Here is a 23,555-nt window from a genome sequence, read left to right as displayed (position 1 = left end):
CTTTTTATTTTTTATTTATTTTTTTCTTCATTTTCTTTTCTTCTTTTTTCTTTGATATCGGGTTTAGGTTTTTTGGTTCATTTGTTGGTTTGTTTCTTCCCTTTTCTCATCTTTTGGATCATGTTTCTTTCTTTTTCTTTTTCTTTTCTTTTTCCTTCTTTCTTATTCCTTAGAATCAGGCTTATGGTTTCTATTTGTCTGTTTGCTTTTTTGTTCCTTTTCCTTTTCTCTCTTCTTGAATCAGAATCCTTTTTTTTAAATCAGACTTAACAAACAAATCAAAGCACACCTAGTTAAAGGTCCAAGCAGGAGGAACTCTACTGAGTACCAACCTGTGGTATAGAGCTACCAAAAGACAACATCAGAGTCCACACAGCATACACCAGAATCACCTCCTGAAGCTCCAGGCCCTCAACGGTGTATGACTCCTTTCTAATACAGTATTACTCTCATGAGCAGGAAACATAACAAGCTTTCATAATATGCAAAAGACAGAAACCTAGACATAATGACAAGATGGAGAATTCTCCCCAACAGAAAGATCAAGAAGAAATCACAGCCATGGAATTGCTCAAAACAGATATAATCAATATATCCGAACAAGAATTTAGAACAACAGTCATAAGGATACTAGCAGGGTTTTAAAGAAGCATAGAAGACACCAGAAAAACCCTGGCTTCAGAGATAAAAGACCTAAAAACCGGTCAGGCAGATATAAATGCTATCACTGAGATACAGAACCAACTAGATGTAATCACAATGAGGATGGAAGAAGCAGAGGATCAAATAGATAATACAGAAGATGAAATTAAGGAAAATAATGAAGATGAAAAGAAGAGGGAAAGAAAACCATTAGATCAAAAATATAGACTTAGGGAACTCGGAGATTCCTCAAAGCACAGTAATATCTATATCTGTATCACAGGAGTCCCAGAAGAACAAGAAAAAGGGATAGGTTTATTTGAACAAATCACGGCTGAGAACTTCCCTAATCTGGGGAAGGAAATAGTCATTCAAGTTGAAGAAGCACAGAGAACTCCCCTCAAAACAAACAAAAACAGGTCAACACCAAGATACATCATAGTAAAGCTTGCAAAATACAAAGATAAAGAGAGAATTCTGGAAATCAGTTAGAGACAGAAGGTCCTTATAACTGACAAAGTTGGACACATAAGGTTAGCAGAGACCTATCCATGGAAATCTGGCAGGCCAGAAAGCAATGGCATGATATATTCAATGTGCTGAATGGGAAAAGTATGCAGCCAAGAATACTTTATCCAGCAAGGCTGTCATTCGCAATAGGAGAAATACAGAGTTTCCAAGACATGCAAAAACTGAAGGAGTTCATGAACACTAAAGCAGCTCTGCAAGAAATATTAAAGGGAGCCCTTTGAGTGAACAAGAGAGACCAAAAGCAACAAATACTAGAAAGGAACAGACAAAATCCACAGGAACAGCAACTTTACAGGTGGCACTAACTTTATATCTATCAATAACTACCCTGAATGTAAACTGACTCAGTGCTCCAATCAAAAGATACAGGGTATCAGAATGGATTAAAAAAAAACAAGACCTATCAAAATACTGCTTACAAGAGATCTCATTTTAGACCCAAAGACACCTCCAGGTGAAAGTGAAAGGGTGAACAACAATCTATCATGCTAATGAATATCAAGAGAAAGCTGGGCTAGTCATACTTTTAGCAGACAAACTAGATTTGTAAATCAAAAACTGTACCAAGAGATGAAGAAGAGCACTGTATCATAATAAAAGGTTCTATCCTTCAAGAAGATCTAACAATAGTAAATATTTATTCCCCCAACTTGTGAGCAGCTAAATACAGAAATAAATTAATAACAAACATAAAGAAACTCACTGATAACAATATAATAATACTAGGGTACTTTAACACCCCACTCACAGGAATGGACAAATCATCTAAGCAGAAAATCAACAAGGAATCTATCTATGGCTTTCAATGACACACTGGACCAGATAGACTGAACAGATATACTCAGGGTATTTCATTCTACAGCAGCAGAATACACATTCTCCTTGAGTGCACGTGGAACATTCTCCAGGACAGATCACATACACATCTGGGTCACAGATGAGGTCTCAACCAGTACAAAAAGACTGAGATCACGCCATGCATATTTTCAGACCACAACTCTGTGAAACTTGAAGTTCAACCACAAGAAAAAATTTGGAAAGACTACAAATACATAGAGGTTAAAGAATAACCTACTAAGGAATGAATGGGTTCACCAGAAAATTAAAGAAGAAATAAAAAAAAAACACATGTAAGCAAATGAAAATGAACACACAACAGTCCAAAAGCTTTGGGACATAGCAAAAGCAGTCATAAGAGAAAAGTATATATAGCAATAAAGGCCTTCCTCAAGAAGCAAGAAAAGTCTCAAATACACAAGCTAACATTACAACTAAAAGAGCAGGAAAAAAGAACAGGAAATAAAGCCTAAAACCAGCAGAAGAAGGGAAATAATTAAGATGAAAGCAGAAACCACTGATATAGGAATCAGAAAAACAGTAGAACAGATCAATGAAATCAGGAGCTAGTTCTTTGAAAGAATTAACAAAACTGATAAACCCCTAGCCAGCCTTATCAAAAAGAGAAAAGAAAGGATGCAAATAAATAAAATAACAAATGAGAGAGGAGAAAGATCACAACCAATAGCACAGAAATGCAAACAATTGTAAGAGTATATTATGAGCAGTAATATGCCAACAAATTAGGCAATCTGGAAAAAAAATGGATAAATTCCTAGAAGAAACAGAAAATTTGAATAGACCATTAATCAGCAAAGAAATTGAATCAGTAATCAAAACTCCCCCCAAAAAAACAAGAGTCCAGGACCAGACGGCTTCCCAGGGAAATTCTATCAAACAATTAAAGAAGAATTAATACCTATTCTTCTGAAGCTAGCCCAAAAAACAGAAGTGGAAGGAAAACTTCCAAACTCGTTTTATGAGGCAAAAAACTTGAATTTGAATAAAACAAATAAACAAAACTTATCTTCCACCAATCACTGTTCCAGGTACTCAAGTCACAAACCTTTAAGAGAATAAGAATAAAGCCCTTCTTCTCAAAGCCATTTAATAATTGCTGTTGATACCTGAGCACCAAAAAAAAATCTTAATCTTCAAAATTATGTACCTAAAACTGAACAGGTAAGAAAAAAACAAGCAATTCTGTCCAAAACTATTCTATCCAGAAGTGTGAAGAATGAAATAACTGAATCACAAACAGGAAACCATTTGAAATTACGGAATTTTTTAAAAAGCACAAGAAATCAAACAAAGTTTGTGCAAATTTCTCAATGTAACTAAAATGTTACCAATAAAACCAACTGTTAAAATGTATTTAATCAATAGCTAAGGATAATGTCAGCTACCTAAATCTGAATCCCTCATAAAAAATAGGTCAACAGAAAAAGAAAAAAAACTGTATTTGAACAAGTTCAACTTTAGATCCATCTTGCTTGGCAAAAATGTGAAAGTCTGACAATGCCCTCTGTTGGCAAGGTTGCAGAGACACAGGCATTCTCGTATGTCAGTGGGACTGCAAAATGGAATTTTATGGCAATATCTTACCAAAACTATGTATGTAGTACTCTTTTACCCAGCAATCCTATTTCAAGGCATTTACCATGAAGTACACACCCAACCCATATGAAAATACATTTGCACAAGGTTATCTTGACTTTATTTCTAATTACAAAATATCGGAACCACATTTTGGTCCAACATCTTAGCGAGGCTGCTCCCCACACCTCGTGATGCACCCAAGGACAATAAGAAGAGATGACAGAAAGTAGGCCAAGAAAGACAAAGACCTAGTGAGCAAATCTGAAGGCAAAGCCAAAAAGAAGCAGCAGTCCAAAGGCAAAGTTCAGCACATGCTCAATAAGCTTGTCTTGCTTGACAAAGCCACATATGACGAATTCTGTAAAGATGTTCCCAACTATAAAGGTTATAACCCCAGTTGTTGCCTAAGACTGAAATTCATGGTTCCCTGGCCAGGAAAGTCCTTCGGGAGCTCCTCATAAAGGACTTACCAACTGGTTTCAAAACAGAGCTCAAGTAATTTACACCCAAAGCACCGAAGGTGGAGATGTGCCAGCTACTGGTGAAGATGCATGATCAGGCCCAACCCAATGAACATTTCAGAAAATAAACCTTTATTCAACTCAAACAAATATGTATATGAGCTAACCTCAACGTCATCACATGAGAGACTGAGTAAGTAAACTACAGTACATCTGTACTTTGTTGTAAGGAGCCTGGCTGGCTCAGTCAGTGGGGTGTGCAATTCTTGATCTTAGGGTTGTAAGTTTGAACCCCACATTGGGCGTAGAGAATACTTAAAAATAAAGTCTAAAAAAAAAAAAGTATTTTGTTTTTATCAAAAAAGAGTATCTCAGAATGGATATGGAATGATTTCTGGCATATTTTGTTAGGTGAGATGAGCAAAATAGACAATCTTTGGTACATGTTTTTTGTAAGAAAGAGAAGGAAGTATGTATCTGCCCATTTATGCAGGGGGAAAAAACAGGAAGAATAAACCAGAAATCAATGATATCAGTTACCTAACAAGAGTTAGCTGGGAATAGGGAGGAGTGAGGGTTTGGTGACATTTGTCTGAGCATTATCTTTTCTGTACAGTTTCGACTTCTGGAAGCATGTTAGTGTTTTACATAATCAAAAATAACAAAATAAAATCTGTAAGAATGAGAAGAAAATAAGTAGAATACCAAAAAACACAAATGAGCCTTACTGTATTTCAAGAAAAATTATATAACCACTCTGAAAGAAACCTGAACACAATACGCTGGTTACATACTCTGAGCTTAAAGAAAAGTACTGCAAACAAATACTGAACTCTAGGTAAAGGGTTCACTCTTCACAGCTGTATGGGTCAGCCATTTGGAAACTCCTTTCCTTGTGCTGGGTGGAACAGACAAGTAAATATACAAAGAATAAGAGGAACTCACAATTTCACTGTCACAGAAGAGTTACAAATACAGAAAAGGGAGATTAGAATGAACTGGTGTTGAGCTGAAATGAAACTGAACATAGTATGAACTCATGGTTTCTAATTTACAGATATATGTATAAAAAGTGAGGGTATTTGTGGGGCACCTGGGTGGCTCAGTCAGTTAAGCATCTCTTTGGCTCAGGTCATGATCCCAGAGTCCTAGGATCAAGTCCCTCATCAGGCTCCTTGCTCAGCGGAAGGAGTCTACTTCTCCCCCTACTCCCCACCGCTGTTCTCTCTTGCTATCTCTGTCACTCAAATAAATAAAATCTTTTTAAAAAATGAAGATATTTGTGTGTGCATGCATGTATGTGTTGTGTGTATGTATACACATATAAATAAAACCAAAGTCTGCATGCCAATTCAAGCCTGCTCATTCTAGGTACAATCCCATGTAGTAATCAGGATAACCAAAGCAGACCACAACATTCCCCATTTTTCTTAACTTTACTAAAGGAAAAAATGCTAAGAGAGACCATGATCATTCTCAGACAGGCCTGTATCATCCCAGGCTGGATACTGATCCTTACTCATATTACAAAATCACTACATTACTATAAGTGACATGAGGGTCCTTCAAGTCCTGAGACATGCAGTCAGGTACTGGATTTGGCAGCCAGGTGCCCTGTCTCAAATAGAACCACTCTGTACACCAACATTTTAAACCTAGATTATACTCTGGTGTAAAATACAAAACTATGAATAAGGGAGGCCCCTCTGTGTTCAGAGACAGTAAAACAGTAAATAGAAACTTTATGCAACTGGAAAAGTCTCAGATGATAAGCAAAATGTTCTCCAAAGAGACAAGACTTTTGAGGGCAAGCACCTTGCCTGCATTCAGCACTGAAGCCCCAGTGCTTGGCACTGACTTGAAACATAGCAGGGGCATTGAAATCTGTTGAATGACTGAAAGGGAAAAAGCCACATCACCTGTAAGTACAAAGAACACCCAGAAAGCCTCAAGTGATTCACCCAAAATTGTTGATATTCGACATAGAACTCCTAAGGTATTATGGGGGAAAAATACAGATTGATTACTAGACATCCTAAAGAACAAAAATAGCCCGTGTGGGGGCAATTCCCATCTTTAACACTATCAGCAATTACAACTCTAAAAGAGAACCCATGGTATAAGTGAAACCATAAAAAATACTGTTACTGTGTGGAATACAAAACAATGAAGTCAGCAAATGTATTAAGTAAAGAATATACCTACCTGCAGCATATCATCCACCATAGTTAATATGTACTGAACTGTCTGTTCTTTGGAGATATGGGTCATCAAATTTATAAAGGTTTTAGCACACTGAAAAAGAAAAAGTAATGTTAACTTATTTTCAACTACAAAAAACATTTTAATGGAATTTCAGTAAAATATTATTTCTCTTGCATAAATTCTAATACAAATGCTATTACCAAAAGATCTCAATTACAAAAAATGGATACTTTTTACAAATACTGTGATAAAGTATGAGAGAAACATACTATGACTTGCGTTCAATTTTTGACCATTTTTAATGATAAATTTCGAAGTGTTTACTACTTTTAAACAGACCTAGTAACTATAACTCTTGACTGATCATGATAACATAAAGATTAAGTTACACAGACAACCAAAAATTATCAGTGATTTTGATTTGGGGTTATATTTTTGGTTTTGGTGGGGTTTTTTTGTTTGTTTTTTCATTTGCTGGGAAGCAGAACACTACAGCAACAAGGGATTAGGATTAGAATCAGAAGGCCATGAACTGTCTCCACCCTGCAACATATCAACTATGTGATAATCTCTGGAATTCAACAAAAACTGGAGCTAACAGTATATTTCCTCACAGATTCCCCAGGATTTTTGTGAGAATCAGACTGAGTTGCATACAGGCTCTTTCAGGCCATCAGGACCCCACATCAGAAAATCTGATGGTCATATTCTAGAAATTTTCTCAAATTTCTTAAAAAATGTTCTTAAAAAGTTAAGCAACTTTAAAAGCAACATATACTTTGAAACTTAATTTCCCTTCTAGGAATCTATTCCAGAAAGATTTTCAGAAATGCAGAAAAGGATAGAGGAATAAATATACCCAATATAACATTTTTCCAAAATGAACAAAGAGAACTGGAAATCATTCAAATGTCTTCCAATAAAAAAGGATTTTTAGCTAAATTATGATGCATACCTACAATGGAATGTCATAAAGTCATTAAAACTCTTTTCTAGTATTGTTAATGACACAAGGAGGTGTTGATGACATAATGTTTATATCCATCACCTGACTGCCTTCAGTTTGGAGCATCTCTTGCTTCTCTTCAGGACTTCTTTTCATTTCAAACCTTTGAATGAATTCACAATCTTCAGCAGAAATCATCTGCCCCCTAGAAAGTAAGAGTAAGTTGGGTTTTCTCAATAGGAGTGGAATCACCACTGTAAGCAAGGGATACAGGAATTCCCCATCTTTCTCCTCTCTCCCTGGGAGTTAACCACTAGGGTGGGCACACAGGTCCTGGCATCAGACAGACCTGAGTGAAAGCCTGGCTCCACCACATACTGATCATCCAACCTCTCTGGACCTGAGTTAATTTATCTGCAAGGTGGGAATAATATCCACATTGCCTTTAGAAGCTGATCTGAGGATGATTTAGATGATTCATTTAAGGTGGTTAGCATAGTGCTTAGCCCATAGGAAGCACTAAATAACTGATGCCTCTTAGACTGTCCAAAGTCTCACCCTATCCCAGCCAAACAATTCACTTGGTTTTCTACTCCATCAAGACCAAAGCCACTTTATATGAACTTCTACAATCATTACCTCCAGCATATTCTCATATTCCCTCCAGACTCAAAAATGTGATCTTCCTCCTCTCTGAAAAAATAACCTTTCCACCCTGACCACTTGTCCTCCCACCAATCATCCCACACTATCCTGTTTTCCTCTTACTTCTTTCAGGGGTCCCTTCTTCAATGGTTCTTTGCTCCCCAAGGCTTCTTTCCAAGCTCAATCCTTGGAATATTATTTTTCTCTCCCAAATTCTTTCCTTCAGTGAGATTCAAACCAAGAGAGTCTAGTCTTCTCTCTCTGCCAAACCATCTATAACTATCTTCCACCTCTTACCATTTTCACAAATTCAGCATCATCACAACTAAACCATCATCATGGGTGGCTCTGTGAGTTAAAGCCTCTGCCTTCGGCTCGGGTCATGATCTCAGGGTTCTGGGATCAAGCCTCATGTCGGGCTCTCTGCTCAGCAGGGAGCCTGCTTCCTCCTCTCTCTGCCTGCCTCTCTGCCTACTTGTGATCTCTGTCTGTCGAATAAATAAAATCATTTTTAAAAAATTTTCTTTAAATTAAAAATGTCTTATAATATGCTCTGTCATTCAAATAGCATCGATGTATTTTTTTTTAACTCAGTAGTTTTAAAAACTGCCCTTCCCCACTCCCTGCCCCCAAGTATATCGAGAAACTAATGTACCACAAAAGCCCAACAGTGGAAACAATGAATTTGAAGCAGGTTTCCCCTACATGCATAGTTACATGTAGTCCTTTCTCAGATCGGTCTTTGATTGGATTCCTGGTGGCAGGCCCTGACATGGAGATTGGTGTATGGGCAATCTATGTAGGCAGTGCTCCCTAGAGAGCCCAGGGAAGGGGTGGAGAACACCGGACGTGGAAGGTAAAGAGCCCAGCCCGGATTCAGGCAAAGTCCTGAAAAGAACAGGTCTCTGACCACACAGGAGAGTCTGGGAAGGTGAGGTCCTCAGACCTATGCCCTCCCCCAATACAAGGGAACCAAACTTTCAAACTTCCTGATACTCCTCCCCACAACCCCACCTTCCTCCAAAGATCTTGACTTTCAGGTATTCAACATGTCAGTGTTTTATTTCACCCCTTCTGGGTTTTCTATATACTACTACTATATACTAAACTATTTTATATCCTGTTAACTTGCTTCTGGATTTTGTAATCTACTGCTGTCATTCTTGTATCAGTTCCACAGTTTGAAGCTTGTAACCTTGTTTTCACATATGCTACTTTTTTTTTAACATGGCTTTTTTTTGTAAACTATTCTCATGCATTGGATTTTTTTCAACAAACCTTTCCTTACCAACCCAAAGGGGAATTTCAAGTCCTTATCTTTCTAGATTCCTAAGGTAGGTGAAAACATGACCATTTCCTGACACTCTCTTCCTGAGCTTCCAGATTCTTCTTGTCCTCCTCAAGAGACTCATTAGTGTTCTTCACAGACTCCTTATCTCCTATCCTGTGCCTCAGGTTCTATGGAAAGCTCTCTCCATTTGCACTCCCTGAAACCTCCCTGAGTGCTCCCCACTAGCTCTGCATAGGTAGCTCACAGTCTGAGCTCTGGCCCAGACTGCCCTCCTGCAGTCCCCACTCATACATGGGGACCTCTCCTTCAACAGAAGAAGCACATAGGCACTCCAGACCTTCCGGGGCAGAACTGAGATCACTAACATAAATCCCTACACAAACTCCACCACAGCCTGGTTAATGGGATAATGAAAGTGCAAAAAAAAAGGGGGGGGAGGCATTTTGCCCTGTTTTCTCCATGGCTAAGCACTTCACATACCAGGCAGGAAAAAATGCACTTTGTACCCTGGGATAGACCAGCAAGGTCATCCCATCCAGCTATGGCCCCAAAATAAACACAGTCTTTTTCATAAACCTGAACTTCCTAGCTAAACTAATTTCAGCCCCAAATTTTGCTATGCTGATGTATAAAAGCATATCATAACCTTTGCAGACAGGATAATCATGTGAAAAAGTTGTGGTTTTTCTACCATGACTAAAGCGTAAAATGAAGGTTACACTTGGTAACCTTATCAATTCTATGGCTTTCTTTTCCATTTAAATAACTGTGGTTTTTATTTGGTAAGCCAGTTCTTCTGAAATCTGTCTTTCCTGCATTCGTTTCAAGTAACCTTCTTCTTTTCCTGCTTAAATTATTTTGTCTCTCAATCTTCCTTTGACAGTCCCATAACCTAGCAAGTTAGGGACTCTGGTCTCTTTTCTAATGACCTGAGACCACTCAGACACCAGTCCTAGCCATCCTTCCACCTAGCATCAGTCTCCTCCTGACTTCCCTGTCTCTGGAGTGGCTCAGGCCTAAGGTAACAATCCACCAAAGGGTTTCCCTGCTTTTGATCCACCCCTCCTCCACATCCCTCTTACCTACCACCAGCCAGCTTTCTCAAGCACACATCTAACAGTATTTCGCCTTTCATATCAGTCAGACTGTGAATTTGAATGTCAATTCTACCTAGCACCTAGGTAAAGGCATTCAGGAAAAATTTTTTGAATCAACTGATTAATTAAAACCTGTACCAGGTTTTAATAATATTTATTTATTTATTTATTTTAAAAATAAATTATTTATTTTAAAAAAATAAATAAATAAATAAGGCCAGAAAAACAGATCCTACTGTTGACATGAAAGCAAGATGCAACAGTCCATGACTTACCAAGTACATTACTCCTTTCCCAAACACTGTCTCTACCACTGCCCAACATCTACTCTACCCATTAATGATCTAATCACCCAAGATCAACCAGCAGCCTGTGTGTCAGGCACCTTTAAGAACAGGTGACACAGCAGTGAATTAAACATTCCTCTTTGAGCTTGCATCGCAGGAAGGAAAACAAAAACACACAAATACAAAAATTAATAATTTTTTAAACACACACATGCATACCATAATGCCAGGACACTAAATGCTATGAAAACAAAACTGAAGCTTGGTAAAGAGCTAGAAAATGTTAACAGAGGAAAGAATATATTCTCGGAGGATTACAGTGAAGCCCTTTCTTCTTTTTTTTTAATTAAGATTTATTTAAGAGTCAGAGGCTTAACCAACTGAGCCACCCAGGTGCCCCACAGTGAAGGCCTTTCTGAAAACACCTGTGCAGACAACTGCATGAAGTCAGTTAATGAGCCAAGTGATCTAGGGAGGAACTTCCAGACAGAGGTATAAGTCCAAGCACAGCGGGGCAGCAGTAGCTTCAAAGAACAAGAAAAGCAGAGTTGCTGGATATCTGTGACCAGGGTGGCATAATCTGATTTATATTTTCAAAATGACTGTCAGAGCATTGTAAAGAACTGCTCTTCAATTCCAGTTCTAGATATTTATCCCTGGAAAACAAACACTAATTCAAAGATATGTGCACCCCAATGTTTACTGCTGCATTATTTACAATAGTCAAGATATAGAAGCAACCTAAGTGTCCACCAACAGACATAAGAATAAGGAAAATGTGGTATATACACAAAGGAATATCATGCAGCCATAAAAAAGGGATGAGATCTTGCCATTTGGGACAACATGGATGGACCTAGAGGGTAATAGTAAGGGAAGTAAGTCTTGGTAGGTGATTCTTGGTTTTGGCTCAGGTCATGACCTCAGGGTCTTGAGATCAAGCCTTGTGTCAGGCTCCCTGCTCAGTGGGTAGTCTGCTTTTCCTCTCTCTTCCTCTGCCCCTCCCCCTGCTCGTGCACTCTCTGTTTCTAAAATAAATAAATAAATCTTAATTTTAAAAAAAAAGAAGAAAGGCCTTCACTATAATCCACCTAGAGGGGCGCCTGGGTGGCTCAGTGGGTTAAAGCCTCTGCCTTCGGCTCCGGTCATGATCCCGGGGTCCTGGGATCGAGCCCCGCATCGGGCTCTCTGCTCAGCAGGGAGCCTGCTTCCTTCTCTCTCTCTCTCTGCCTGCCTCTCTGCCTACTTGTGATCTCTATCTGTCAAATAAATAAATAAAATCTTTTATAATCCACCTAGAATATATTCTTTCCTCTGTTAGCATTTTCTAGCTCTTTACCAAGCTTCAGTTTTGTTTTCATAGCATTTAGTGTCCTGGCATTAAGTCAGGAAGTAAGTCAGACACAGAGACAAATCCTGCACATTTCACTTATGTGTGAAGTCAAAAAAAAACAAAAACAAAACAGAAACACATTCATAGATACAGAGAACAAGCAGTGATGAGGAGAGGAGAGGGGTGTGAGGGGAAGGGCAAAATAGGTGAAGGAGATTAAGAGGTACAAATCTATAGTTACAAAATAAATCAATCATGGGGATGAAAAGTACAGCACAGGGAATATGGTCAATCATATTGTACTAACTTTGTGTGGTGACAGATGGCAGCTAGACCCACCAAGATGATCATTTCATAATGTATAAAAATATCCAATCACTATGTTGTACACCTGAAATTACCATAACATTGTACTCAATTAAATCAATTTTTTAATTTAAAAAATGCAGAGTTGCTCCTGTGGGGGACAATGAAACCTGATACAGCAGGCAAGGGTCTGTTAAGAAGAGAGCATGAGAGAGATAATGACAGCTTACACATGCCAGTGAAAGTGGAGCTAGAGAAAAAGTGGTAAGATCTGGGATGGGTTCTGACACAGAGCTAAAAGAATTTGTCTGGATATGGTTAGTTATGGAAGAGAAGTGTCAAAATGCCTGATGGGTTTGGGCCTCCAAAGCCAGTGAAGGAAGGTGCCACAAACTGGCCTGCAGCAGCCGGGAGAAAGCCCCACCCAACTACCCGAGGCTCCCCTAGTGCTACATGTTCTTCCCCAACTCAGCCCCCAGCTAGCAGTTTCCTTCACCACTGCCTACAGCTCCTCTGTTTGGCCAACTCCCACGAGTATCTTCATATATTCTGTGAAGTCATTCCTAAAGCTCCCAAATAATTATTCATTCCCTGCTTTTGCTATTTGAGAAAACTTCACATATATTTCCATTTTAATGCTCCCCACTTTTTATTACTGAATTTTTTTTATTTAAAGTTCTGTTTCCTCATCAGATCTTATACTCAAGTGGAAGAATGATATTTTACAGTATTTTACGATTCTTGGATCCTCTGGATAGAGTTTTACTAGATTCTAGCTTGACTAATAGATAGCCGTGTCCATTCACTTAAGTACGATCTAGTTCAATTACTAAGAAAAAGTTTAATCAAACAAACATACATTTTTAAAACACTGTATTTTCATAATAATGTGTTAGCCCATCTGGGCTAGAGCATATTGGCCTTTTGACATTAGAGGGCTTTTCCAAGGGTTTTATTTTTATCAGAACAAGATGTGATACAAGATTCCCTGAGAACTCATGTGTCATGGATGGCCCCAATGACTTGTAAGCTCTTTTGGGTACATTTAACATCCACCAATGTCCCCAAAACAGTTGGCTCAACAGCAGGCACACAGTAACATTTGATGAACATTTGAATACAGAGTAGAAAGGCTTTATAAAGAAATGCATGAGATGGACAACAAAGTAAAGGACAGAAATAGGAATGAGACTACAACTTAGTAGTACAGAGGCCTTGGAAAAGGAGGAACAGAAGAGAAAGCAATTAAAAATCTACATAGTGGGGCGCCTGGGTGGCTCGGTGGGTTAAGGCCTCTGCCTTCCGCTCAGGTCATGATCTCAGGGTCCTGGGATTGAGCCCCGCATTGGGCTCTCTGCTCAGCGAGGAGCCTGCTTCCCTCTCTCTCTCTCTGCCTACTTGTGATCTCTGTCAAATAAATAAATAAAATCTTTAAAAAAGAAAAAAACTCTACATGGAATTAAAAATGTTCCAAATGCCCATGCTAGGGAACTTCTGCAGTCAGCCAGTGCCTTATGGTCAGTAACAATATCATTCTATTTAGGTTATAAACAAAATCCAGCTTTATAAACATGAAACTCCTTGTCCTCTAGTCTAAACACACTCTGGACTAAAATTAGGAAACAGAACTCAAAATCCTAATTTTACAGGGGCTTTAAACAACTACACAGATAGAGATAAAGAGAGAAAACATCACAAAGTCCTCCTCCTCTTGCCCTTGAATCCATGGCCCCATAACAATCCAGTCCCTTAAAGTAGGAATCCAGACTCATCTTAGATTTTTTTTCTCACCCTCGTACATTAAATCAATCACTAAGACTTTCTCAAATCTATCCAATTCTATCCATTCCAATAATCTGGATACTGCTAAAGTCTCACCCCTAGCTCTAGGTTTGTTTCCACAAATCTACCCTCTACTTTGACAGTAGAACAATCCAACCAAAAGGTAATCTGACATCTAACCCTCACTTACAAACATTGGTTGTTCCCAATACCTACAACAGCAATTTTAAAACTCTGTTCCTGGACAAGCCTTCACAACTGGCTCCTTGCTGCCTCCAGCCTCAGCCCTCCCCACTGCCTGCCTCCAAAACATGTATTATTCCCCAACTAACATCCTGCTTTTAATTCCCTACCTTTGAAAATCCCCCACAGGAAAACCTCCCAGAGGTAGGATTAACTGTCATTTTTCTGTCCACCTATCGTTCCCTGTGCACCTTTCTACTATCTCAGTTAACATAGCAAATTTAAATGATCTGTTTATATATTTGACTACCTACCAGATTATAAGTTTATCTTTTGAAGCCTCAAAGCCTAGAAAAATGCCTCACACTTGAAAGGCAGGAATAAACATTCGATAAGTGACTAAATTAACAGAAATAAATGCATCATTTTTATACACTGCATGTCACTCTTACAGCAAAGAAAACTGCTAAATATAAAATTAAAGATTCCTCAATTTGTTTTTCAAAATGTATATGCAAATCTTGGGGCGCCTGGGTGGCTCAGTGGGTTAAAGCCTCTGCCTTCGGCTCAGGTCATGATCCCAGGGTCCTGGGATCGAGCCCCGCATCGGGCTCTCTGCTCAGTGGGGAGCCTGCTTCCTCCTCCCTCTCTCTCTTCCTGCCTCTCCGCCTACTTGTGATCTCTGTCTGTCAAATAAATAAATAAAATCTTTAAAAAAAAAAAAAAAGTATATGCAAATCTTAACTGAATTTCCTTAATAAATCACTCATAAGTATACCAAAATAAACAGATATGAAGTAAAGTCTGTATGATAAACTATGACGAACTATGGTTAAGAATAAACTCTTACTTTACAGATAAATACAGAACACCAGCATGCTAAATCTTAATGCATACAAGAAGGGGAAAGAACCAAAATTTATTCAGAGTATATTCAACATACTGTTTGTATTCAACTGTGTTAATACTTTAAGTACACTATTTGAACAACAACTCTGAGATATCTATCCCCATTTCATATTTACTTCAGTGGACCTCAGAGAAGTTAACAGATTTACCTAAAATTACCAGTCTAGTAGACAGAAGAACCGGAATTCCTTAACCCAGGTCTTGAAATTCAGAATCTACACTGTTTTTACCAGTTCTATAAGCCATTCTGCAACACCTATGTCCCTACATTGATCACTAAGGCACAACAAGCCAGTCTGGAAGGCTTTGCCCATTATCCCTTTCCTTGGCTACAGATCCCATGAACATGCTGCCCACATTTCCCACTCATTCAAAAAGTACAACTTTCCAGACAGAAAAGATCAAAACTGCTATGAGCGGCTCTGTTCCCCTGCTAGACCCTCAGGCTGTTTCCAGCACTTCTTATGTCAAGCAAGAATTCTAAGGAGGAAGTGTTTTCTTCCACATTTATTAGCATTTTTCCAGTATTCCTCTCATAGAAGCATGATCATGAAAAAGTCTGATGCGAAAGCACGTGATTATCCATGATTCACAGCAAATCAGTACTTACTGAAGATAGGACTGCCAGTTCACTTTATTTGCACGAACCTCTGCAGCCTTGGCAGCAATAATGTTTGTTGGAACAGCAGCATCTACAGCACCTCGGATATCCATTTTGGTCATCTAGATTTTATGATGTTAGATGTTTTTCAACAGATCTTCAATTCTGATGCAAGATGAAACCAGAATACCAGATGTTATCATTTTTTAACAACCACTACTATCATTGCTGTTATAATTAATATCATCATTACCTTACTCTCCCCAGACAACCATTCAACTCAAATATTGAATATCCTAAATATTAAATATTATATTTCAGATCTTGCCCAATTACACCACACCCCATAAGAGTGTTGCCTAAAGATTTTTTCACTTCCAAGAAAAGTTTTTTAATCATTAGGTCTAGTCTTGCAGTAAAGTTTTCAAAGTAATTCTTAAAGATATTGACATCAGAAATCATCCTTTAATAAAAGAGGCATACAGTTTAAATGTATACAACTGGGATCATACTTCCTTCTGACAGAAAAAATAACTTGCAGAGATAAGACCAATTATTTCATTTACATTTACTAAGCATCATTTTTAAGTGACATATATATGAAAAACCTACAAGTACCTTCTAAAATGACTCATTCAAATTAAAAACCTCAAAGTGGGAATGTCATTTCTTCAAAGACAGAGCTTTCTTTCTTCAACCAAGTTCACAGCATTTTCATAACCAATTTTGGGAGAAAGTTTTGGAACGAATACCGATTACAGTTTAGGTACAACTGACAATGGGAGTCTGGTGTGATGACAAGAACCTACAAAATGAGCTTTCATGTAATTCTCACTTCTGAATTCACTAGTAAACGCTTACTCCTGATTTTATCTCAATACAAAATATGTAGGTTCTGGTTCACAAAATGTTAAGTTCACGCCACGGCCACAAAGAAACTAAAACCATACACAAAATTCTATTTAGCAATTCCAATGACCTTAGTGTGTTTGGAACTTAATCTCTACATCTGAGGATTTGCTGCCTAAACAAGCAAAAGCAATACACACAGGTATGGCGGAGATAAAACTGGCTCTGTCCGGGTCAGGCTGGAACCCTGGTACACCCAAGCGGACTCAGGCCCAGCAGCCTCTCCTGGGGTAGGTGAAAGTGCCTCATTACCGTCCTCTAAATCCCTGAACAACACGAATTTTCAGCAGGCCACGGCCTGCCCCAAACCTGGGGAAAGTATACTTCTTACCTTTCCTCCCCCTCCCCCTGCTCCTCTGCAGTGGAGGAGCTCCAGTTCCGTAAACCTACTGGCGGCCTGAAAGGAAAGAAATCTGGAGACCCCGGCGAGAGGAGAGCAGAAGGGACCTGCGCGGCGAGAAACCAGCGCGCGCGAGGGAAGCTGGGGAAGACGCAGGGGTCGCCTCACTTGGGCTGGGGCAGGCGACAAAACGCGAGTGCGGCCTTACTTCGCGAACCCTGGGGACCCCACAACTCACCCAAAGGCGGCGGGGACGATGCAGCGGTTCAGGCCGTTGGGGCCACAGCCCGGCTGGGGCGCCTGAAACAGCGTCAAGTCGGCGTCTCCTGCCCGGTAAAGAGACCTGAAAGGCGGAGCGAGCTACAGATCCCGGGAAATGCAGAGATTCCCGCACCCAGGAGACGTTGGGGGTGGCACAGGCAGAAGGAAGCAGGAGCGGCCGCCTTAGAATGACAGGAGGGTCGGTCACATGACCAGAGGCACGTGACAGCCCGGAAGCCGGAAGCTGGAAAGATCCAAAACAGCTCGCCGAGCCTCACAGCCCTTAGGAGGGTCTTGCACACGGAGGGGAGCTAGAGTTCAGGTGACTGGCAACGGAGACTCCGGAGGGGCGCAGAACTTAAGCCCAGGCTGGCCCGTCAGGAGGGAGGGAAACAGGATGGGTACGTGGGGACCACCACCCCAAAACCCAGAGCCCCGCTTGGGGACAGCCGGCGTCCCCACCCCAAGGCTGAGTCAGGCCAAAATTTGTATCTCTTAACCGTCATTCTTTTGAAGTGTTTTATTTAACGTTTTTAAATAGATTGACTTCCATGTAGATTTAACAGCTCAATGTAATAGGCGTTCTTACTCTGATTTTAAGTATTAAATTGATCCTGCAACGTGGATCACAAAAGTTATCTTGCCCTCGGTTGCAGGTTTAGCAAATTATGCTTCATGTAGTATTTGCAGTTACATTTTAAAAAGTTTTCGTGTTGGGTGCCTGGGTGGCTCAGTGGGTTAAAGCTTCTCCCTTCACCTCAGGTCATGATCCCAGGGTCGTGGTATCGAGCCCCATATCCGGCTCTCTGCTCAGCGGGGAGCCTGCTCCCCCCCCCGCCCCCCCCCGCCCCCGCCACACCGCCTGCCTCTCTGCCTACTTGTGATCTCTGTCTGTCAAATAAATACAAGTAAGTTTTCGTGTTTAGTGAAAATGCAAATTTGACAACCCTGCCTTGAGCCCAAGTTGCCCCAGTCCAGGCCTCAGCTATCTATCCTCCTTAAGATAATAATGAGTGATATTACTCAATACTACAACTAGTGAACAGTCAGGTATATGTAATAGCATGTTTTTGCTAATCAGCACTGAGAGGGATGTATAAGTAGAACCAACACATTTCTACTAAAAATGTTACATTTCAGTCAAGTTTTAAACACTTACGAGTAAACACATAGTGTATAATTTTTTTTCCTATTGCTGTTTTAACAAATTACCACAAATTCATCAGCTTAAACCAACACAAATTTATTCTTTTATAGTTCTTGAGGTCAGAAGCCTGACATGGGTCTCAATCCATTTCCCTGCCTTCTCCAGTTTCTAGAAGATGCCTGCATTCCTTGGCTCACTCCCCTTTCCTCTATCTTCAAAGCCAGCAACATCACAGAGTGAGTGTGCGCCCTTTCCCTTTTTCTCTTTCTTCTTCTATTACACCTCTCCCCACCCCCCACCTTCTCTCCACATAGCTGAGAAGCCTTCTCTGATTTTATGGCCTCATATGATCAGATTGGGTCCACCCGGATAATGCAAGCAACTCTCCATCTCAAGGTCCTTAACCTTTTTTTTTTTTAATTTATTTATTTGACAGAGATCGCAAGTAAGGAGAGAAGCAGGCAGAGAGAGAGGAAGGGAAGCAGGCTCCCTGCTGAGCAGAGAGCCCCATGTGGGGCTCGATCCCAGGACCCTGAGATCATGACCTGAGCCGAAGGCAGAGGCTTTAACCCACTGAGCCACCCAGGCGCCCCTCAAGGTCCTTAACCTTAACCACTTATGTAACCCTGTTTCCCTTCTGCTATGTAAGTTAACATATTCACAGGTTCCAGAGGTTAGAACATAGACATCTTTGGGGAAACATTATTCTGCCTATCACAAATATAGAGTGAAAGATCCACACTAGTGTAACTGGTTGAATAAACATACAGAAGGGCCCTACATGATATCTACGTTATATTTCTAAAGTAAAATTTTTTTAAAAACTTGACCTAATACTGCAAAATGTTAACCTTTGGGTTTTTTTTTTTTGAAGATTTTATTTATTTATTTGTCAAAGCACAAGCAGGGGAAGTGGCAGATGTAGAATCAGGCTCTCAGCTGAACAGGGAGCCCGATGTGGGGCTTAATCCCAGGACCCTGGGATCATGACCTGAGCCAAAGGCAGATGCTTAACCAACTGAGCCACCCAGGCACCCCAAATGTTAACCTTTTTAAATCTAAATAATGTACATGGATATTCCTTATGTTGCTCTTTTTATTTGAAATTTTCTTTTAAAAAATTTGATGCTATGGATTGAGTACATTTATATGTGAAATTCTAGCCCAAATTAATGTAGGACTTGCTTAACTAAGAAAACTGTGGAATTAGAATCAAAAAAAGATTGCAGATGCTAACCACAATAATAGCTTGGTAAAAAGATAAATTCTTTGTTAACAAAGCTATAGGTCACAAAACTGTTTCTTTTAACTATAATATTTTTTAATTTTATTTATTTATTTGATAGACAGAGATCACAAGTAGGCAGAGAGGCAGGCAGAGAGAGGAAGGAAAACAGGCTCCCTGCTGAGCATAGAGGTGAAGGCAGAGGCTTTAACCCACTGAGCCACCCGGGTGCCCCACTAACTATAATATTTTAAACTTGCTATATGTTTCAGAGTTTCTGGTAGTGGGAAAGTAACCCCTCAGGCGTGGGACTTTTGGGCTTACAGCAATGACATGTCATCAAGTGTTGCTGGCATTTGGTTTACAGTGACTCGAGATAGTAAGTGTTGGGGAAAGATACCAGCTCGGTACCACACACAAGACATTTTCTAGACAAAAATGTCAGCAACACCCCATGGAGAAAGCGGGATGATGACTACCTCTACCTGATCAATCTGTAATTCCAAACATGAAGGCATATTCTAGACTGTCATGAGAATACATGGCCTTACCATTACAGAATGACATCATTGTGGTACATCTGAACACTAAGAGGCATTGCCAGAAAGAACAGCATAAGTATCTACTCAAATGTTACATGTGCGCACACCATAACCAAGCAATAAAACTTGCAGGAATCTCTTGTTAGTAAACCTTCAGCATAAGTGTGTGAAGATAACTATACAGGGATTTTCAGTGCAATATTTCATTATAATAGCAAAAAAATAGAAAACTCTGTCAGGTCAGACTGCCAGAACAAAATGCCACAGATTGAGCGGCTTACACAATGGGACTTTATTTCTCCCAATTCTAGAGGTTGGAAGTCCAAGATCAAGGTGCTGGCTATTGTATTTAGTGATGAGGTCCCCTCCTGGCTTATAGATGGCCACCTTCTTACTGTGTCCTCCCATGATGGAGGGAGAGAGAGAGAGAGTGCACACATTTACAATTCACAAGGTATTCGTTATTTTTTATTAGTAGTAAATGCCAGAACTGGTGAACTTTACCTTCTTGGGTGCAGGATATTTTTTTATTCCTATAAATATTCTTGGGTTAAGTTCCAAAACATGCTTATATTACCCACAGTTTAATCATTTTGGGTCTTGCTTTTAAGCTTTGTTAGGCAGAACTAAAGCAGTGTGTCATCTAGGATTAATTTTCCCCAATACTGAAGCAAAACCCTCTGAGTTCTGAAATACCCAATACCTTGTGAGTGTAAGTGTTCCCACTTTGAAGACAGGTGCTAATCCCAGCCTTTTATAAGCCACAAGGATTGTTTCTTCTATCCTTTGGGTGTATCTTTCCCCAGCCTCAACTCATCTCCTTACACAAGTACAATGATCAGTACTCAGCTTAACGTTCAAGAGGGACCCTGTGAAGATCCCCAAAGTCTCACTCTATGCAGCTCTTCCTCACCAGTACTCAGCCCTAGGAACTCTACCTGCCATGGCCTCTCCAAACCCCCTGCTCCATCTCCTTATCTCAGGGAGACCACCATTCCATACTTGGGCCCCCACCCCTAAATCAGAGCCTGAAAACTCTCTCAAAGCAGTAATCCAGGGCATCCATAGGACTCACTTCATTTTTTTCCTGTCTCTTGGGGATTGGTGCCCTTCATTGCTGACATCCAATGTCTTGAGTACTGGGTTGTTTTTTGTTGTTGTTGTTGTTTTCATATACTTAGTCGAGTTTTTAGTTGCTTTGGTTGGAAGGGTAAATTCATCCAGTCATTCTGCCTTGGCCAGAAGCAAAAGTCTGGGTGTTTCCTTTTGAAAGCAAATATAAGGGCTTTCATAAAAAGAGTAGAAGCATGAAGTAATCATGTACTAATAAATTCCCAAAAGGTGAAAAGTGGTAATATTTTCTTAAATCAGCAAAATATTTCCTGCTTTATTTCCAGCCTGAGAGGTAAATGATAAGTTAAGCTTTCATCAAAATGTTTTCAGTTCCTTTCTTCTTAAAATGACCCTCTTTTGAAAAGCATTTGACAAAGTACAACATCCAGTCATAATAATATCCCCCAACAAAGTAAGTCTAGACAGAACATATCTCAACATAATAATGACCATATATGAAAAACATACAGTAAACATCATACTCAATGGGGAAAAAACTGAGAACTTTCCCCCTCAGGTCAGGAATAAGACAAGGATATCCACTTTCACCACTTTTATTCAACATAGTTCTGGAAGTCCTGGCCACAGTGGTCAGACAACAAAAATAAAAGGCATCCTGGGGCGCCTGGGTGGCTCAGTGGGTTAAGCCTCTGCCTTCGGCTCGGGTCATGATCCCAGGGTCCTGGGATCGAGCCCCACATCGGGCTCTCTGCTCAGCAGGGAGCCTGCTTCCCCCTCTTTCTCTGCCTGCCTCTCTGCCTACTTGTGATCTCTCTCTCTGTGTCAAATAAATAAATAAAATCTTAAAAAAAAATTTAAAAAAAAAAAATAAAAGGCATCCAAATCAGTAAGAAAGAAGTCAAAGTTTCACTATTTACAGATGACATGATACTCTATTTACAGATGACATGATACACAGATGACATGATACATGATATTCAATAAGGTTGCAATATAAAATCAATGTGCAAAAATGTTACATTTCTATATACTAATAAGCAGCAGGAAGAAAAATTAAGAGAACAATCCCATTTACAGCTGTACCAAAAATAATAAAGTATCTAGAAATAAACCTAACCAAAGAGGTAAAAGACCCATACTCTAAAAACTATAAAACATTAATAAGAGAAGTCGAAGATGACACAAGGAAATGTTCATGGATTGGAAGAACAAATATTGCTAAAATGTCCATACTCCCAAAGAAATCAATGCATTTAATCCAATCCCTATCAAAATAACAACAGCATTCTTCACAGAGCTAGATAAAACAATCCTAAAATTTGTATGGAACCATAAAGACTCCAAATAACCAAAGAAATCTTGAAAAAGGAAAGCAAAGCTGGAAGCCTCCCAATTCCAGACTTCAAGTTATATTACGAAGCTATAGTAATCAAAACAGTATGGTACTGGCAAAAAACAGACACATAGATCCATGGAACAAAATAGAAAACCCAGAAATAAACCCACAATTATATGGTCAATTAATCTTCAACAAAGCAGGAAAGAGTATCCAATGGGAAAAAGACAGTCTCTTCACCAAATGGTGTTGGGAAAACGGACAGCAACAAGCAAAAGAATGAAACTAGACCAACCACTTTCTTACCCTGCACACAAAAATAATCTCAAAACTGATTAAAGACCTGAAACCAAAAAAATTCTAGAAGAGAGCACAGGCAGTAATGTCTTTGACATTAGCTGGAACAGCATTTTTCTAGATATGTCTCCTGAGGCAAGGGAAATAAAAGCAAAAATAAACTATTGGGACTGCCTGAAAATAAAAACCTTCTCCACAGCAAAGGAAATAATCAACAAAACTAAAAGGCAACCCATGGCATGGGAGAAGATATTCGCAAATGACATACCCAATAAAGGGTTAGTATCCAAAATCTATAAAGAACCATTCAAACTCAAGACCCAAAAAACAAATAATCCAATTAAAAATTGGGTAGAAAACAGGAACAGATATTTCTCCAAAGAAGACATCCAGAGAAACACACGAAAAGATGCTCAACATCACTCATCATCAGGGAAATGAAAATCAAAACTACAATGAGATAACACTTCACGACTGACAGAACTGCTAAAATCAACAACACAAGGGATAACAGTTGTTGGATGTGGAGAAAGGGGAGCCCTCTTACATTGTGGGTGGGAATGCAAATTGGTGCAGACACTGTGGAAACAGTTTAGACCTTCCTTAAAAATAGAACTACCCTACAATCCAGCAATTGCCCTACTGAGTACCCCAAAATACAAAAACACTAATTCAAAGGGATACATGCACCTGAATGTTTATAGCAGTATTATTTACAATGGCCAAGATATTGAAGGAACCAGTGTCCATCCATAGATGAATGGATAAA

At 39.5% G+C, this 23,555-nt stretch overlaps 1 protein-coding gene across 4 annotated transcripts in view; it reads right to left on the bottom strand.

The window, feature by feature from the left end:
* ATP6V1H (ATPase H+ transporting V1 subunit H) overlaps positions 1-17,355 on the bottom strand; it is a 147,085-nt gene extending 129,730 nt beyond the window's left edge. For 2 of the 4 annotated variants that reach the window (XM_080801765.1, XM_080801766.1), the window contains exons 1-4: positions 17,143-17,355; positions 15,665-15,820; positions 7,324-7,426; positions 6,276-6,365 (exon numbers count right to left, since the gene is read on the bottom strand). In XM_080801765.1, the coding sequence (XP_080657891.1) occupies positions 6,276-6,365; positions 7,324-7,426; positions 15,665-15,777 (306 nt within the window). In that variant the 5' untranslated portion in view covers positions 15,778-15,820; positions 17,143-17,355. Of the gene's footprint in view, positions 1-6,275; positions 6,366-7,323; positions 7,427-15,664; positions 15,821-16,895; positions 16,944-17,142 lie in introns of those variants that run through there. The other 2 variants (XM_080801767.1, XM_080801764.1) reach the window with 2 other exon arrangements.
* Positions 17,356-23,555: the final 6,200 nt, after the last annotated feature.

The sequence above is a fragment of the Martes martes genome (assembly GCF_963455335.1).
Source record: "Martes martes genome assembly, chromosome: 4".
NCBI classification, from domain to species: domain Eukaryota; kingdom Metazoa; phylum Chordata; class Mammalia; order Carnivora; family Mustelidae; genus Martes; species Martes martes.
Note: the sequence above shows the minus strand (reverse complement) of the source record. Positions and strands in the feature narration are given on the sequence as shown.